An 18,864-nucleotide genomic window follows, 5' to 3' on the forward strand; every position below is an offset into this window, starting at 1 on the left:
TGAAAATGTGAATAATTTCATATTATTCAATCCTAGTTAACATAACATAGGAGAAAATAAAGAAAGATATAGAGTGTTCAAAAAATTATAATTTTATTGTATTTTGTAGTATAATTTAAATATATTTATATATTGAATATATCATTATGAATTCATTATACATTTATTATACATTCATCTTAAGAAAAACACATTTCATTTTGTAAAATTTACAATGTAGATCATATAAAGATACCAAGATATCATGTACAACGCATGTTGTATAAAATGATACAACACTTGAAATTGTGTAAGTACATGTAATGTACATGTGTAAATTACAAATTTAATGGCTCATCATATTAATACTTAACAATATGCTAGTTATTCTGTTTTTATCACAATTCTACAATCTATCACAATATTAATATAGATAACATGTTCTTATTTATAATTATTTATATTTTGAATTAATTTCATTCAACCGTTTATTTTAGAAAACAATAATTATAAATTCACGTATATATAAAATTGTGCATTACATACTTAACTGACTTCAGTATATTACAGTTTTGTTTGTATATTTAAATGCTCCTTAATAAGAGGTGGATTACATTTATATATACTACAAAAGCTCTCAATAAAAACAATATTTTACAGTTATTTCTGGTCCATTAATACTTTGTATACATAAATGATAAAGATCATTGCTGTTACTATTAACAACATCTCATTTTTAAATACTGAGATGCATTTAGTAAAATATTTTAAATAAATAAAAATGGGGATAAAATGAATTATTCATTTCTCATTATTAATATCTAGCATTAATTATCAATATTAGCATTTATATCTTTCTAAAGTATAAAACTAGTAGCACTTTATTGCGGCGTCCAAAAAAACAAAAATAAAAAATACGACACGGTAATTTTACAAAAATTACTTTATATGATGAAATTGTCACTATAGTACCGAGTATCTTCCATGGAGCCATAATATTTATCTAAGACATTATTATGCTTTAATGCACTATATACAGATTGCTCCTCCACACGTTTGTTCCGATTTCGTTGAGAATTCCGTACTTGATCCTGAGAATGACCCGTAAAAGGGTCTTTTCCGACAACAACAAAAGCGATCTAAAAGCTCCGATAAATCACTACTTTCAGAATCATCTCTATAAAGGCCACTAGATGCTTCATCTGTACACGCCGCAATAAAAGTTTGTAAATCATTTTTCGGAAAGCCATCGCGATAATAAATTTTGATCGTGTCATAAGCATCCATTATCACAGAAATAAATAAACTTAAAACCACATATATATACAACGAAATAAACGTGTATAGATACATTCTAGAATACCACCATAAAATCGGAGATTTGGTAAATGAAGTGGCAGAAAATGTGGCAAACATATCATCTCCGTTAATGAGAGCGAAAAGACATTCGGAAGTTGTAGCAAGTGATCTGAATTTCAAATGGTACGGGCCTAAAATTAACCAGCCACAAAAAGTGAAACCAGCATAAATAAGGATTGCGCATATTAAAAATCGTGCTACCTTAGGAGCAGCTTTTTTCAATGTTAAAATAACAACGTTATATGTTTTAAAGAAACCGAGATATCTTAATACACCGAACCAAACAAGTAAATTTCCTGTACCAAGAAATATGCTGCATATATTCCAATGATCACTGCCAAACTGTTTTCGTTCGATTTGCTCTTTTATAGCTGAACCCATAATAATTAAAAGATCATTCACAATAATCATGACATACCACAAATTTAAAAATTCTAATCTTCCATCAAGACTCAACGATTTGCCATATGCTTTTTTGAAAAAATTCATAGTTTCAAATTTTAACAATTGTGCTCTGTATATAGCTCTTGAGCATAACACAAGAGATACAGTACAAATTAAAATTACAAGTAAATTTAATAATGTCCTTAGCGCTGATTCAATACGATTATCCGTTATATAACGCGTATCACCTTTACATTGTAATCGCTTTGGTTCAGCATCTAATGAAAGTAACATTTGTCCATCGAAATCACGATTATCAAAATCAATTTTAATATTAAATTGATAACAATCAGGTGGTGTCATTGGACCAGCAGCCTTCAAATTAACTGTTTTTAAAGCAAACTTTAAATAAGCTCTAACAAGAGCTGAAAAATTGACATTAATGTTTTGTTTAGCAAGTAAGAGCTTTGACATATTAAATTCATTATGTACCTGATGGGTTATATTTATGCAAGTTTCTATAACTTCTTTATCAAAAACATAACTTTCATTAAAACCAAATATAATACCTTCTTTGTATTGATATAAGCATAGAGTAACTGGACTAAACGAATTATCTTCTTCGGTATATGAATAAGATCCAATTGCGTTACTAAGATTATAGTAGCCATCTAAAGCGTAATCAATTGTACTGTAGAAATCATCTCGCTTATAAATTGCTAAAGGACCTGTCACTGGTGGATAAACTGGTACCTGAAAATAAAAATAATGAAATAATATAATTAATTTTTATATTTTCAATATATATTGACAGTAACTAGTTGTATATGCTATATCTGAAACAACTTGTTAGTTACATTTTGAGTATATGTTACCTCTAAAGAAGTATCCCATCCTCTGAGAAATAGGTGCGAGAAAGCTACTCGATTATCCCAAGTATAATTTACATGTATGTAGTTGTTATGTGCAAATAGACATAATTGTATTGTGACCAGCAGAATTTTAATAACTTGCACAATAAATTTATATGGGAAACGACGCTTTGCTTGCCATTTTTCGATAGGATTCATAAAGAAGAATTTCAATTTTCGACGCATCTTTTCCTCAGTAAACATTGTCGTCTTACAGGTAAATGGATCCGTTGTAGGTGAATGATGATGACTATAAACAAAAAATGTTTCCAACAAATATTACAGGTAAGCTATTTTATAATTTATAATGTAATTTTAATGGCACTTCTATATTCCATAGTTTTAATGCAACTGATGTCTTTAGATTATGTTATTGATAATAGCAATAATTTTTATTTATGCATAAAAAATATAAAAGAATACATTTGTTGACTTATCATTCCAAGAATTTAATTAATAGATTATTTAAAAGCAAATAGTGTTTATAACTACTTACAACTTGTCTTATCTGAAGCATTTTTAATGAATACTTTTTATCTTGTCCTTATTATATATTTATATTATATATTATTATATTTTCTAAGTTTAGTACGTTGAATACAATTTTCCAAAAGATATTTCTATGATGACACGTCGTGCAATAACGCATTTGTAAGATACGATATCGGGCATAATTGCTAACAAATAGTATACTGTATATACCAGTTAACAAAGAACAAAACAAAAAACAACAAAGAAGGATGTGTCGTACGAGAGGTGATGGACGAAACAGAATAATCATTACCATCAAGGACGTATCTAACAGTGAGATAATAGTGAGATAAATTTACGAACCTTGGACTGACTGTGTTTTCATTGAGTAATTTATTTTCGCCAGCTTGCTCATCTTCGCTATCAGGTCCGTTACTCCATGAATGGTCCTTCAGAATATTACCCCTGGAATCTTCTCTCACGTTCCTTTTTCTTCCCTCCGACATTTTTTTTTGGATCGTTATATGGCACAACGATTAAACTCAAATTTTCGATCCAAAAGTTATTTATCCCGCGGAATTGTCGTCCCAGTTTCCGACGGACGATGGAAGAGCGAGTTGTTCACATACGTTAACCTATGCAGCAACACGAGTGAATTATTACGCGACAATAGTTTCTTTTGTCGAACCTTATTCAACGTAATATAGGACAAATAGCCTTCGTAACATACTGATTTATAATTCTCACTGAAAGGCGATTGTAACAATTTCACGTCGCTAACAGCGGCCATCGCAGGCCATCCAAATCACGCATCGAGTTTGACTGATCAGCGCGCTACTTCGGCCATTTATGAAACCAGCTGACCAGAAAGTAGGGATAAGTGGTAGGGAGAGCGCTAATGGTTCAACGATAAAATAAGTGTTCATCACAAATATTTAGCGTCGCATTTTTTCAAATTTATCTGTGTGAATGCACTGATTTTATAATATGTCAAAGTGCAGCTATGTGGAAGGAATAAAAACTACGCCGGCAGAATGTTTTCAAGATTTTCAAATGTTTACTGATAACTCCTTTTAGCTATATCGAGAGTTGAAATTTATATAGCTTAGCCGTCTTGGCCTATCGTGCTCTATGTAAGTATGTACTATGCATCTATTCATGAACCACCTGAGTAATTGAATGCGAGAATTGTGTCATGAATATTTACATATGTAAACATAATAGCAAAACCCGTGTTCGCATAGTAAATTAATTACAATTGATTATATTTTATCAAATTTAGATCCACAAAATGGTGATATTGAACAGGCATTTTCCCGCGTATTTGTTCGGTTAGTTAATAAGAATGGCGGAGCCTCGGAACGGTGCAGCGACAAGTGCAGGAGTGACAAAAAGCAACGTACGATGTAAATGATACAATCAATTACCAACCAACCGAGGAAACTGGAGTACAGTTGCACGTAGAGAAGAACCACAGGTGATATGTAAAGGTAAGTGGATAACGGTATTTATTTCCTATTTCACGTTGCTGACTGTTCATGAGTAAAATGAAGTATGATACGTTGGTGAGTGAAATTCGTAGCCAACGAAGTGGTATCTCAAAGCGTGATAGGCCGACAGACTTTAATGTAATCAGGTATCGAGACACGAGTGGAAAAAGAGGATTTCATTAGGAGGATAACACGCGGTGGATGGTCCGCGTGCGGTGATCGAATGACAAGGGGGTGGTGCGCGCGTTTCACTGTTCGAGGATCGGCGCGCGTTGTAGGTGCACCTTCTGCGCCAGCGTATCAAGCTTCGCAACACATACGAGTGGTGCGTCCTGCCGCGCGCGCCAAGTGCCTAGGAGAGGAAGCGCAGCGACAGAGCCGAGTTAAGCTTGACTTTCCTCCACCGACCGTAGGCGCAGTCTCTCATCGTCAGTCTTTCTCGTTCTCAGCTTCGGGGGAGCACGCTTTCGGAGTCAGATCTATCTTGGAGTGTGCCCACCTCGTCACAACCCTTAGCTGTCCTCGGTCACTGACCCGATATATCGGCCCGTTCTTGCTGTTCACGCTATCTCTCACGGTGCTGTGTGCAGTGTGGTCTCTTTCGAGAAGTGTTTGTTTTACGGGTTGCAGTCAGTATCGTTGCACAATCGAGAATAAACACAGAGATTCCGAGTGCATATACATCGTTTCTCTTTTTTCCTATTGGTCATTGCCATCTCGTTATACATCCCACCACCCGTTGCACTTCGTTGCTCTCACGCATACGTTCGCTGCTGACTCGAGTCGCACCGTGCGACTGTACGCGAGACGAGTCTATCAGAGAAGCGTCCAGAAGCATGGGGGATCAACAGCAAACGGATCAGCAACAGGAAGCCGTGCCAAGCGTGGTGGAGTTGAACGTGGGTGGTGTATTTTACACCACCGCTCTCACCACCCTCACTCGAGAGAGCGATTCTTATTTGGCTACTCTGTTTTCGGGAAGAACGCTGATAGAAAAAGATGCCAAGGGAAAGTATTTCCTGGATCGCGATGGGGTCCTGTTCCGTTATGTCCTCGATTTCCTGCGCAATCAGGCATTAGTCCTGCCAGAAGGGTTTCGAGAGAAGGAAAGATTGAAACAGGAAGCGAATTTTTATGGTCTGCCCGGCTTGGAACGTGCCATTCTGGAGAACGGTAGGTCTTCCGGTTCTCTGACCTCTTCCGGGAAGAAAGCATCCGGATACATAACCGTCGGTTATCGCGGAAGTTTCGCGTTCGGTCGCGAAGGTCTGGCGGATGTGAAGTTTCGGAAGTTGTCGAGGATCCTTGTATGCGGCCGCGTGACTCTTTGCAGGGATGTATTTGGAGAAACTTTAAACGAGAGCCGTGATCCGGATCACGGTACCACGGATCGTTACACCTCCAGGTTCTTCCTGAAGCACAGCTCCATTGAGCAAGCTTTCGACATGCTTCAAGAGCAAGGTTTTAAGTTGGCCGGTAGCTGCGGTTCCGGTACAGCTGGCAGCAATTCGGAACAGCTCAAGCCTGGAGTGGATTCCGAGGAAAATCGTTGGAATCATTACAACGAGTTTGTCTTCATCCGCGAGTAAATAGCATACTTTGTTCTTCCTTGGTCAGAATTAGCTAAACGAGCGTGCTGTTGGGAATAGTCGGTGTGACGCGATCGACGAAGATCCAGTTCCAGCATCGAAGTGGAATTCTCCAATATTTTTTCGTCGACAAAAGCACAGAGCAATCGGCTTCTTGAAGATTTTCCTTTTCGAACTGAGATAACAACCGGTAGGGTAAAGAGTAGATGAACTTTTTCGTCGTTATACGACCGTTGTGCATGTACTATTCAAATTCATCGAGCTATATTAGAACGATAATGTCACGAATTCCTCTTTCAAATATTCTTCGCTTGTTTCTTCCACGAACAAATTTGAAAAGAATATTGATGAAAGAGATGCCGTAACGTTGTCAATGTTTGGGTGAAATTCGCCTGCAAATGGTGTGGAGATCTTTGTCGAAATTATCAAACTTGTTTCTAACACGTGTTCTTTACCATGGTGTTGAACGTCGGTCGAAGTACCTCGGAAGTGAAACAAAGCCGAATTCACTTTGCTTAATTCTGCGGTAATTGGTGGTAGTACAAAGACCAACGAGACTTGGAAGATGACGGAAGGAGAGAAAGAGAGAGAGAAAGAGAGAGAGAGAGGGGGGGGTAGAGAGTAACATTGGATCATCAAGTTTTTAGAAGTTTGTTTCAGCATTTTACTTGTTGAGGAAGAATTTGAAAATTTTATTAACCTACGAAACAAAAAGCTTTCGTTATAATGAGAGATACGAACGATGTTGGACGATGAGGAAAATCAATATTTGATCGTCAGATCTGGAGAAAGTTTAGGCGAAGTCCCTTCATCCTTTTTTCCGTTTCTTTTTCAAGATTCAAATGTATTCGCCACATATCTGCAGTTCATTCTTCGCACTTAACCGTTTACTCGTTGAATACTATATTATTCCAGTTTGAATCGAAAAAGTTTTACCTCGAAAAATATGATTCAAAGTTTGGTATTGATAATCAGAAACTCGTTGAAAATATTCTCCGCTTTTCTATATCACTCGAGAAGGTCCGTCGGAACGTTTCGAAGAACATAACGAGGTGCAACGAATTCGACGTGTTTCTCCCAATCTTTTCATCAATGCACAACAAGAGAAGGATCTCCAAAGGAAATATTTAATGAGACCAAGTAGCGTAAACCGATCAATAACCCGACATTGAAATTATTCTAAAACGGTTATCGAAGCTGTCGAAGAATCTAGGATTCAAGGATTAACAGGGTGTAACGCCCAATGATTCTCTTCTAAATGATACGATAACGAAATCATCTCTATCAATTCGCACTATTATAATCTCGACGAGCTGAAAGGAAACGGGGAAGGATGGATTCAAAATTTAGCTTCAAACAATGCTGGTCAACTGTTCGAGGTTGGACTTGATATTGGACAGTTTGCTTGTGTTACTGGATCGAGCCTCGTGTGTACGTATCGTGTAACGTAAATTGTGTGTACTTACGTACAAGGCAACCACGTTGTTAAACACATGTCGAGCGATTTGAATAGCGTGTATATCGAACGCCTCTCTTAAACGATTCTTCGTTAGACTCTAATTAAAGATTATATGCGACTGGTCTTCGTTTTCGCGTGCATGAAATTGTGCAGGACAAGTAACACAGGAGTACACTCGCTTTCGACGTTGGTCGTGTTGCGTGTAGTATGCTCGGCGTATTTCTTACGACACGTTAGGTGGAAATAGTTGTAATTTTACTTAATGCAGTAAGATACGTAGATATTTTCTGACCGTGCAGAAGTTCGGTCGATTTCTTCTCGTCTTAATTGGGAGTTGCTCGATATTTTAAATGATTCGATTAATTCGCAGCGCGTACACTTGGGAACGATAAAGTTTTCGAAGGGAACGAACCGGCTTTTGCGTATTTACCAGCGGGAAAACGAACGAAACGCAATTGCCGTCGACGACAATGCAACGCGGCGGACAAAGGAGACTTGGATTTTTAGATAAGTTTTCCTTGCTCCTTTGTGTAAATGAGCTTTATTTAAAAGCTGACGATATTTTGTTAATACTTTGAAAGATATCTATCTCTGTTAAACGAAACACGATTTAACCCTGTTATATTCTTTACGTCATTTTTGACCCAATAGTGTTTTTCTCTGGTTAAAACGTTTCTTAAGTTTGAGAAAGCTATAAAAGAATCGTTATTGATGTATGTGATTTCTTGTTTCAATTTTATACTAAAGATTTTCTTGGAGTACATAGTTTAAAAGATGTAATAAACATTATTATATATGAAATTCTTTCACGAATGCTCAATGACTACATATTTAACATTACACTATCGTTTTGGCAAAATTAAGAAATAATTATCTTTTTTCTGTTTCTAACTTTGTCTCTAAACAGATTAAAAATCGTTTCTTCCATGGAATATGTATGAATATAGGACATATAAATGTGACAACAGTAGCAGGATTAGAAAGACTAAATAGATTCATCGAATAAGAGAGTTGTTTTTTGAAATTCTTCTAGCTCCTCAGTGATCAAGTTTAAACATAATGGTTCCGCCTGAAAAAATTTAAATATTCAGATTCAGCGTGGATCCGTAAGAATTCTTTCGATCCGACTATTTCACGTATTTCGTTATTTTCTATTTCAAACTGAACGCGTCCAAGTCGAATTGATATGGTTTCCGCGCGACCGTTTTTCCCTTAGCGAGACAATCTTATCTTCAACTCACGCGAACGAAGATTCCTTTCTGCCGGCACACTAGTTTTTATTAGATTCGGAATAGAATTATTTACGACATCGTATCGCGTTTGCTTGAAATCTACTGATCGCGACCACGGATGCGAATATCGGCGGACATTCGCACAGACGACGCGAATAGATTTGCAAAATAGTAGTGCATAACGTAGAACGTAACGGTGCAGCGTGATATTGCGAATTTGAATATCTCGCTGTCAAGTTAAACATCGTCAGTATAAAAGGAAAGAATATAGAAATCGATGAGAATCGTGTTTCAAATTATTATTAAACTGTAGATGTTTCTATACATTTATGGGAAATTTGAACGTGCAAAAATGTATAGAATGCATTAATATGCAAAAGTATAAAAAATTTACGAGATATTTGTTACCTATAACATTTAAGTAGTGAAAGAAATATTGGTTGAAGTTCTATTTTTTACTTGGATTTTTAATTTATCATTAAGTTGTGGAGTTACGCATTTATGTATTTAATTGTGCAAAAATATCCAAAGTAAAATGCTCGTTGTAATATTTAAAGGATAAAACAAATCTCTATTTAAGTCCCATTTCTTTAATTTAATGTTCTCAATTTATGATTAGGCTGCAGGTTTATACATTTATGAATTTAAGCATCCAAAAACATCCATAGTAGAATCTCTATTTAAGTCCCATTTCTCTAGTTGTATTCCTAATTTATCATTAGACTGTGAATTTGTGCATTTATGATTGAAGTATGTAAAAATATCCAAATCAAAATACTGGTTGTAATATTTAAAAGATAAGACAAATCTCTATTTGAATTGCATTTCTTTAGTTGTATTCGTGATTTCTCCTTAAACTGCGGATTTAAATTTAAAAACATACAAAAAGTTCGAAGTAAAATATATGTTACAATATTTAGAGGATGAGACAAATTTGTTTTTTGTTCTTTTTCTTTACTCATAAATCGTTTTAAGAATTTGTATAATCATCTATTTATAATGGATTACTCCATCGAAATGAAAGTATTTATTCCAACGGATTTCTATTTCCGCGGCGTATTTATAGCACCTTCAGTCGTTCGATTTGTAAAGACATTCTTTTTTCTCGTCTTTCGTCGACTTTGTTCGGTGTTCTTGATACCGCAAGTCCGGTTGCATGCATAAAACAGGGACGCGAGCCGGTTGGTTCCAGACGCGAGTATTTCATCCGGAACATTGAAATTCGGCAAGAGCAAAGTCGATATTTTGTGCTCTGACGATTGCACAGTTCATTGATAACATGGTCGACGTGTCAAAGGACACAAAGCCATGGATGATCGAGTTGAGAATTGCTAGAATTTGACAAACAACTGATGATGTAAAGTGTAAAGCAAGCTTCGCTATATCGCGAAAGTGAAAATATGAAGCTTGCCACGTCACTCTGTACGAATGTAAAATGTCAGTTGCACGCCATAAAGCCACCGTGGATGTCTATGGTGATCGATGAAATGGTACGCATGCATCGAACGTGGTTTTAGATATCATGGGGTTCGTCTTCCTAGGATCGCCTTTTGTATTTTAATTTCATTCGACGAGGAACGTTCGCGCGTTAGATAATATACATTCAGGTGCATCGATGAAGTCGAATGTGGCGTTGGATCAAGTAGAAACTATGTTCAAAATTTGACATATCATTATCGACTTCCTATCCGATTTATTATTAGAGTTAGTGATAATAGGCATAGTAGTTTAATTAGAGATATCTTAGCGATACTTTTTTGAGATACTTTATTGTACAACTATACATTGCAATAAATTAACCCTTTCAGGACCGATTTTGGATCGTAGAGAAATGTTTCTGTTTGTCAATTATTGATAATAGAAACATATATTTCCGATCTTTTTCTAAGAAAAATAGTGTATTAAAAGTAGGACCGTTTTTCACTAAAAATGAACACATTTATTCTACGATAAAATTTTATAATGCAATGTTGTTTGTACGCGACATCGAGTGTGAAAGGGTTAATTGTCTATCGTAATATTCTGTTCCTATCAGAAATCTGTAAAAGATTCACCTACATTTAAAGGAATGTGTGATCGATATGTAGAATCTAAAAAAGTACGAAGTTGAACTCGAAATAGGTCAGTGGTCAGATACTATGCAGAGAATTCCACGAATCACGCAAATCCAATAGGCCACATTCCCAATTCTGATGTACCTGGCGTTTCGTGTCGAGATAGGTTTGAAATTTTTGGTTCTTAAAGTGTCTCGTCAGTATCGGTTACTTTGGATATCTCGTTCGAACCGCTTCAATTCTAGAGATAGAAGTCGTTGTGATCGAGGAATGGACGATCGAGGATATCGTAGCATGATCTTCGAAACGATCAAAAAGTCCACGAGATAGGAGGGCCCTAATTCGTAGATTAGAAGCGGCGTACCGCGATTCTGTTTGCCGTGAAAGGAAATGAGCCTCGGACGAGCAAATTTAGAAACCGATCGAACGAATAATTGATTTAATAGTCACCGCGGCAGGCACGATTTCTAGCGCGTGTTTACTCGAGCGTCTCGTTCGAGGGTCTCTTTCCTTTCTGATCGAAATGAATTCAGCAAATACAGAACGAGAGTTGCGTGCATCTTTGACGAACAAACGCGTTAAAACGCGAAAGCTGTTGACGGGCACGTGGCCAAAATCCCTCGAATCCTTCCACTGTGGTGAACTAAATCACATCATTCGCGTGAATTTTCTTTCGGAGGGATCCACCGGTCAAACTTTTTTCTCGCGAGGTATTTCGAGTCGAGAATCTTCAATCACTACATCGTATTATAAATGGAACGTGTAGATTTATGGCTTATCAAATAAAAACGGCGGTTTTGGGGGAATATTGGGAAGGTTAAAAGTTCCAAAATGGGAAAATGCCCTTATACATTTCCATCAAGTCCTTCATTGATCTTCTTGTTCCATCTTATCGACGTATTTACATGAGATGTATTAGAGAACTTTATACGTGGTTTTCAGATTTAACAGCGTAGAAAGTTAAATACTCGTGCTTTTTCCTTATTTCCGCCTATGTGTTCGCCTACGCGAGAATTCACTTTCACTGCGCGTTTGTTCGTCGAACATAAATGTGACCTTTTAAAGGTTTTAGGTAGCATGTAAGACGATTGCTACGCTGTGGCGATACTGAATCATTGTACATGTATATACATAAATCGAGAGAGAAAAAATAAAAGAACAATACGATGACCGAGTGGAATTACTTTTCCTAGAGATTTCTCTCCCTTCCTTTCATTTGTTTTCCTTTTTTGTTTCTCGAGGATTTAATGTAAGCCGGGTTGCGGAATAAGGTGGATGATGATAACACTGGGGTGTTTGTACTACTTCCATATATGTATACCATGAAGCAATTTGGTAGGGAATTATGGGGTAGGAATGAAGGATAGGGACTGTCAGTGATTTATTGGAATTTATTTTCATTTCAATGATTTTTTAATTTACCACCTTAATTTTAATTTTGATTTACAAATCTATCATTAGAATAATACTTCATGAAATTCAAGTTAAAATGTGAGTAATATATGATCTATTAATATAACAAATTAAATAAATATGATAAATTTAAATTGAATAAATCTATACAATAATTCATTAAAGTACTTAAACATCGTAGAAAGCTTTTATGCGCATTATACAGCTTTTTTAAATTTCATTAATTTATGAGAGGTTGCTAGAAGTTTTCAGCAAGCTTTGTGCGTCATTGTGTATATCTTCTTTAATGAAATTGAGATCATTTATCATTTGATAACAATCTTATGCAGATATGCAGATCGTGCGCAGATTCGTGTCCAAATCCATTGAAATATATAATTAATCGTTTTTCGATCTAGTAAAATGTTATCCTGACTACGATTAATTGAACTCTCGATTAGAACAATATCGAACATCGTTTCTGTCATGTATTATATTAACAAGAATTAAAAAAAGAGTCGCGTTTCAATTTCGGTAGTAACACACACTACTGAATTGTGTAATTACGTAAGCGTTAAATGATCAGTATCTTCTCAGAAACATTATAATGAAATAATCTAACTAAATAACAATAAAGCTGATACTATTCAGTTTCTACTATCTTTAACGAAGATAATTTCAATGCAAGGGAAGGTAAAATTAATTTCTAAAAGGACGCAGTCTCCATTTAAAAGCTTCTATTATAATTGCAAATTCTTGAATCGCGAGAGTGCCTCCGGGTTTCGAGTGTATCTCAGAACTTTCTCCATGTTATCTGATTCCTCTATTATCCTAATCTTTCGTTATTAGCCTGTACATTAAATTACTAATATCTAAACTTTGCTTCGATAAATCATTCTGTCTCTGCTTGATAACTTTCGTAACTCTTTATTACAATATTGAATTTATTTTTGAATATAAATATAATTTCATATACAAATTTTTTAAAATGATTTTCGTTACTGAATTGAATATTCGTAATTCCATGCCATAGTTGCACATATGAGATCACATATTGTAAATTATCTCTCAATTGAACGTAACGTATGTAGCGAATATTTTAATGAATTGTTACGTAAGCTTCAAGTGCCTGATTTCAATTTATCGAAATTAAGCAAAAATCGATGATGAAATATCATAAAAATAAGTTTGTATATCGACAATACGAGCGTTAAACGTACAAACCAGTTTGAGCTTTTCTGGAATCGATACATTTTCCATCAATCGGTAGTTTTGCCACGAAGAGATACCCTGTGGTGATAGTTTGTCTTGGTAAAAACGGACACTACGGTGTTAATGGTGACACGTATCCTAACATTCTCCAAGGGGTTGCGAGGGTGAAATACTTCGCGTGGCGAGGACGAGTTCGTTGTGAAAGAGCAGATTGCACGTTAACGAACATCACCTGAAGGTGTCGGATGTAAACTCGATTGGCACGTCTGAATGAAACGCGACAGCCACGGATAGACTTTCTGAAACCGTTGCTCCAAACTACGGGAAAAGCAATCTGTTGCTTAGTTTCCATTCATGAGTCTTGTACCGGTTGTACAGGAATAAATATCATCGACATAAATGACACGGAAGCCAGGATCCTTTACAACGGTCATTAGCGTCGTATTGTATTTGCTCGAATTGACTCCGGAATATTTCCGTTTTGCAATCAAGCTCGTTGCAACTCGAGATTGCAACCAGTTGCGTTAAACAAAAGCAATTCATTCTGGCACGTGTGTTAAACTGGTTAATAAGGTTCGCGCTGTTCTTTACGGATGATTCAACAAATTGTTTTCCAGTTCATTCCTTTGTTTCTTTTCGCTCGGTTTTCTGTTTACTCGTAATCGAATAAAGCCATTTGATGAGTGAAATAATGAATGTTGCCAGCGAATAAATAAATTGTATGGAAGATTATTTGTGAAATTAAATTGTGAAATTAATTTAATTTGTGATTAAAATTTAAATCAATTTAATTTGTGAAATTAAATTGATATAAATTAAATAAAAAACGGATAAAGGAATTGATTTTATATCGTGATTCGCTAAAATTTATACAAACTAGTTTGTCATAAAGAAAGACAAATATTTAAGTTATGTATATTCGATGTATTCACAGGAAATTGTATACATAGGAGCAGGCATGCAATCACCGGCGACAACGGATCCATAAAATTTATAGGTGCAATATCTTCGATGCCTATAACAAACAAGATTTTATATCGATATAGCATATAGCCCAAATTACCAATTTCGTGAAAAGTAGCATTACCGTACATTATACGAATAACATAGAAAATAAATAAATCGTTATAGAAGGGGACTGAAGTTCCCTACAGGAGCTTGAACGGTATGATCATCAAAGGTCCTGAAAATGTTATATAATCGAAGTGGATATAGTATTTACTGATGCATTGATTGTGTGGTCGATTAATTTTTTACTAACTGTCAATTAAGTAATATTTTATCGAGGATCTGCATTGAGGGCACACACTGAAAGACCTACCTTCGCTTCTATACAAATCGTGGAATACTCGACCTCAGCTGGAAGTGAAATATTTGAAATTCCATTTCTGCGGGTATCCCCCGATTCATTACCTCGAATTTCCTTGGTCAACTCTATATTATCCTCCTGGCATCTCCAATGCCATCCTACGCTGTTTCTCCAGCTGTGCATCGATCGAATCCGATAATTATAACGGCGTGGTTACTCGCTGCGGTTCCAACGACGATTACACAAGTGAGAATTTCCATGTCGTCGATACAGCTGCACACCAAATAGACGTGGTTACGTATAATCATATCGATGACCATCGTCCTTCAACTTAGTGTACGTGCGTAAAATAACGCCAACGTATTTGAATCGGGTAATCAATTCAACAGCGTTAATTATTATCTCGCAACACGTGTTGTTCACATGTATGTAGTTTTGATCGTTCATAAGTGAATTCAGGATATGGGTACATTCTCGTGCAAAGGTAGATCATTTACATTCTCGATCACATTTCGCTCTGGATAGGAAATTACGAATATTAAAGCACACTGCAAATTCTGTGGAAATTACATATTACAATCATGAAAGAGTTCTTTTTATCGAAATAATGAAATTATTATTTAAATCCTGCAAAAAAGCTTTGGCATCGACTAAATTGTCAAGTTTAAAATACATGTGTTGCAAATTCACAAAAATTTATGGAAAATTTTAAGAAGGCAATGGACAAATATTACACTTGGTACTATAAATAAATTAATATGCGGGATGTCCAAAGATTGTAAACGTAATACAATACAATGATAAAAGCACGATGTATGATAGAAGTGGACGTATAGATAAAATATTTGATATACATAGACGAATATGTATAGATAAAAGAAAATTATAGTTACATAATATTTCATGCCTTTATGTAAAATATTTAATGGTTATCTATCTAATACACAAATATAAAATGTATAAAATTTAGTAAAACATAACTTTTCTTCATTCGTTATAATCAAACAAATGTGCCCATACTTCTAAACAGGGCATATTTATCAATTTTTTGCTTTATTTAATTAAAGAGATCTGTACCTTTGTCAACTTGAAAAACTCATCACGTCTCCCTTTACGTTTAATATTCAGTTAAGAGAAATGGGTGAATTTCCATCAGAATTTATTTTTTAATAAAAAATCAATTGAATACTTTTTTAATATCAGTAGACAATAAAATTTTTGAAATCCTACGAATTCCTATTAAATGAATATCTTTATCTTAAAAACAGGGCTATGATTCAACAAGTTAAGCGTCATGATAGTCATCTTTGATGTATTACAGCCGAAAACGAATTAATATCACCCTCGTTTTTCCTTGTTAATGCTTTATTTGCTCCACAAGTCAAGTATTTGTGAATGATATGGCAGGGAAATTGAATATTGATCAGTATGAGTGACCGATGGTAAATTACTTTTACAATAATTATACTCTATGCCGACGCTTCGTTAACGGGTGCAACTAAAAAATTACGACTGACACTGCGTTTTCTCGTAGGAGGCTGATAGCGTTATTTATTTATCTTTTTTGGTCAAAGAGAAATCGTCTCAGGTATTAGCGTCGTTTGACACGTAAAAACAGGACAAAGGTGATCGTTGGGAAACGAAGGTCGTAGGGAATGAAGCGTGCACGAATCTACAGAAAAGAACGGCGTACAGTGGTTGACGCGTATTGTTGTAGAGGTAATTGTGTTTCGGTTTGCTGGATCCGTCTGGTTCGATGGTTCGAATCAGACTGAATGTTCGTTCAGTTTGATCAATAAAAGTAGCGCGCAGGCGTCCTCGTTGGCTAGTACATGAAAGCCTGCGAGTCCTTGCCCCTGTATATATGTCTGATCAGGAATGGATAGACGATAAAAAAGAGGGTGGATCGCGAGGGATGATGTACAGTGATGATGTTCGAGGTAGAAGGGAAAAAGAGGACCGTGTGAATCTACCACGGAGTTTTTTTGCCACGGCTATGTAAGAAAAGGTTGCTTAATTTCGTTAATATCACGTGATCAATTAGAGTGTACCTTTTATCTTTGACTCGCTTTCTTCCGCTATTTCTTTGTTGTTTCCCCTTTTAGTTTATCTTTCTTTCTGGTCGACCCAATTGCACGGAAGAAATCGTTTGTTTTATCGCGATGCGAACACTTCGTTTCTATATCCACTTCGTTTTTTCTTGTTTAGATTCGTGTAGTTAACAACTTTGTCACAACATTATATTTAGTAATATCGACCAGGGTTTTCATTAATTTCTACAATGAATTCTATCGTAGTTTTTGTTTTCCATTGGCGAGGAGATCGTTCTACATATTTTCATTTCTTTTAACGACGTGCAAGACGTTTCCTTTATTACTCGAAATTCAAGTCGTGAAAATTCGAGAGAAAAATATTCGAGGCTTTTAAGTTTGCTTAGTGACCTTCTGGAACTTAATTTATCACTGAAAATACTTTCAAGTTCCGTCCATTTGTTACCTGTAGGGTTAACGCGAGAGTTTTTCCTCTTTTGTTTCTTCCTCTTCATCTCCATCTTTTTATCACAGTACATTAATGAAATTACCCGCTGCAGCGTGTTCGTCAGTCATGAAATTTGTAACAGAAACTACATACCGTAGAATTTTAGAACTCGTCTATTTCACAGAGGACGCGATAAATTTCGTTTCGGTGTAATGGTATTTAGAACATCAAATCTTCCAGCAAGATTGCAATTTTGCACGTCGCCGGTTGCCTTAGCGGATTTCAATTTTGCAACGTCCTATTTTTCGTTCATCTGACTCTTGTAAATATTTCATCGTTCCCAGCTGTGTATTTCAAAATCATTAAAGCTGCACATCTAGAGCTGTTATCGCAGAAGAAAATACGAAACCGATATGCCTATGTAGTTATGTATAAAACAGATCATGAAAATTTTACGTGTTTAAATAGTCGTGTATAACATAAACTGTTTAACAGTGAAAACGGATATAAATTGATATTACACGGTGAATATAAATTAAAATATTGACCACGGTTTTCAATCATCCTTCAATGAACTCTCGATAAAATTGGCTATCTTGACTACCGCGCAATAAAGTCATTCGAAGTAGATAACCCTTTAATCATTTTCGAGCAGGTTGGCCGAGATTAATTAATTCCTCGTTGGTCGAGGCACGGTTAGAGTTAAATTACTCGTCGACAAAATTTATTTTAAGGAGTTATCACGGATTCGTAGCAGGGAAAAGGTGCGTGCTGCTACAATGGTTAGTAATTTATTTTATAGCGGTTACGTAACGGTTTTATAGCGGTTTGCACGATACGATCGGTCGGAAAAGGTTGTATCGTGATACAGAATAATGTCGACACAACGATGACCGGCTAACACAATGGAATAACAAAATGCGCTCGATCCATCTTCGCGCTGCGCCGGCCACGAATAAAAATGTATTTTTGGCGACGCGATTTAAACGCGTCGACCCTTTCGAGCGCTGTGTTCGACCACTTGGCTCAATCTCATATTATTTACTCTTTCTCAATGTGTTGACTTTTTCTGTAATCCTGCGCTCTGTTGACCCGGGATTGAAAGGAAAAGAGTGTCCCGTTCGATCACGTGCCACGTGGACCGGAATTCCACGGGATTTTCTGACCCGGAAAAAGCCTTCGGCCTCGCGTGAATATCCAACTTTTATTAAAACTTCTCAACCCCCCCCCCCCCCCCCCCCGTTATGCCATGGAAGTTACATGGCCGCTACGAATAATCTAGCACAGGACGTTTGTACGGATGAAAATTAGGGGATCTCGGCAAAGAAAATAATCAGCGACATTGTACAAGGATTTTCGTTCGTTGAAAGTTGAATAGAACTTCCTTTGCTGCTGCAGGCGTTTACTATGTATCATGTTTTTCTTTCGTTCGCGTTCTCCGCTCTCCAGGGAAGATTGATTCGTTAAGTTTCTGTTTAAAGGGGTAGATAAGTTTTGATATATTGGCTGTTTCTAGTTTGTTATTGAGAGTGCATAAATTGCCTT

General features: G+C 36.0%; 2 protein-coding genes and 1 long non-coding RNA gene across 4 annotated transcripts; 1 reads left to right on the forward strand and 2 right to left on the reverse strand.

Annotated features, from left to right (window-relative positions):
- Positions 1–71: 71 nt before the first annotated feature.
- Positions 72–3,983, reverse strand: LOC126919684 (mucolipin-3-like). Of its 2 annotated transcripts, XM_050729173.1 has the most exons (4): positions 3,835–3,983; positions 3,468–3,739; positions 2,598–2,883; positions 72–2,475 (listed from the first exon to the last, which is right to left on the reverse strand). In XM_050729173.1, exons 2-4 carry the CDS (start codon positions 3,608–3,610, stop codon positions 1,009–1,011), a joined length of 1,896 nt encoding a protein of 631 aa, XP_050585130.1. In that variant the 5' UTR covers positions 3,611–3,739; positions 3,835–3,983; the 3' UTR covers positions 72–1,008. The 2 variants fall into 2 exon arrangements, with proteins under 2 accessions (XP_050585130.1, XP_050585131.1); XM_050729174.1 differs by lacking the exons at positions 3,468–3,739; positions 3,835–3,983 and adding an exon at positions 3,130–3,402.
- A 921-nt stretch (positions 3,984–4,904) lies between these two features.
- LOC126919687 (BTB/POZ domain-containing protein KCTD16) lies at positions 4,905–12,098 on the forward strand. The gene has a single exon (XM_050729178.1). It carries the CDS (start codon positions 5,431–5,433, stop codon positions 6,181–6,183), a length of 753 nt encoding a protein of 250 aa, XP_050585135.1. The 5' UTR covers positions 4,905–5,430; the 3' UTR covers positions 6,184–12,098.
- A 2,265-nt stretch (positions 12,099–14,363) lies between these two features.
- LOC126919826 (uncharacterized) lies at positions 14,364–16,938 on the reverse strand. The gene is made up of 3 exons (XR_007711779.1): positions 16,535–16,938; positions 14,625–15,114; positions 14,364–14,547 (listed from the first exon to the last, which is right to left on the reverse strand). It is a non-coding gene; the product is annotated as an uncharacterized LOC126919826 (long non-coding RNA).
- Positions 16,939–18,864: the final 1,926 nt, after the last annotated feature.

Source organism: Bombus affinis, chromosome 8, assembly GCF_024516045.1.
Source record: "Bombus affinis isolate iyBomAffi1 chromosome 8, iyBomAffi1.2, whole genome shotgun sequence".
Classification (NCBI taxonomy): domain Eukaryota; kingdom Metazoa; phylum Arthropoda; class Insecta; order Hymenoptera; family Apidae; genus Bombus; species Bombus affinis.

Excerpts from the sequence above, each read along its gene's own strand:
- LOC126919684 (XM_050729173.1), bottom strand. The coding sequence starts at position 3,610 with ATGTCGGAGGGAAGAAAAAGGAACGTGAGAGAAGATTCCAGGGGTAAT. Across the intron at positions 2,884-3,467 it reads GAAAACACAGTCAGTCCAAG|TCATCATCATTCACCTACAA; the intron begins GTTCGTAAATTT and ends TTTTGTTTATAG. Across the intron at positions 2,476-2,597 it reads GATGGGATACTTCTTTAGAG|GTACCAGTTTATCCACCAGT; the intron begins GTAACATATACT and ends TTTTATTTTCAG.
- LOC126919687 (XM_050729178.1), top strand. The coding sequence starts at position 5,431 with ATGGGGGATCAACAGCAAACGGATCAGCAACAGGAAGCCGTGCCAAGC.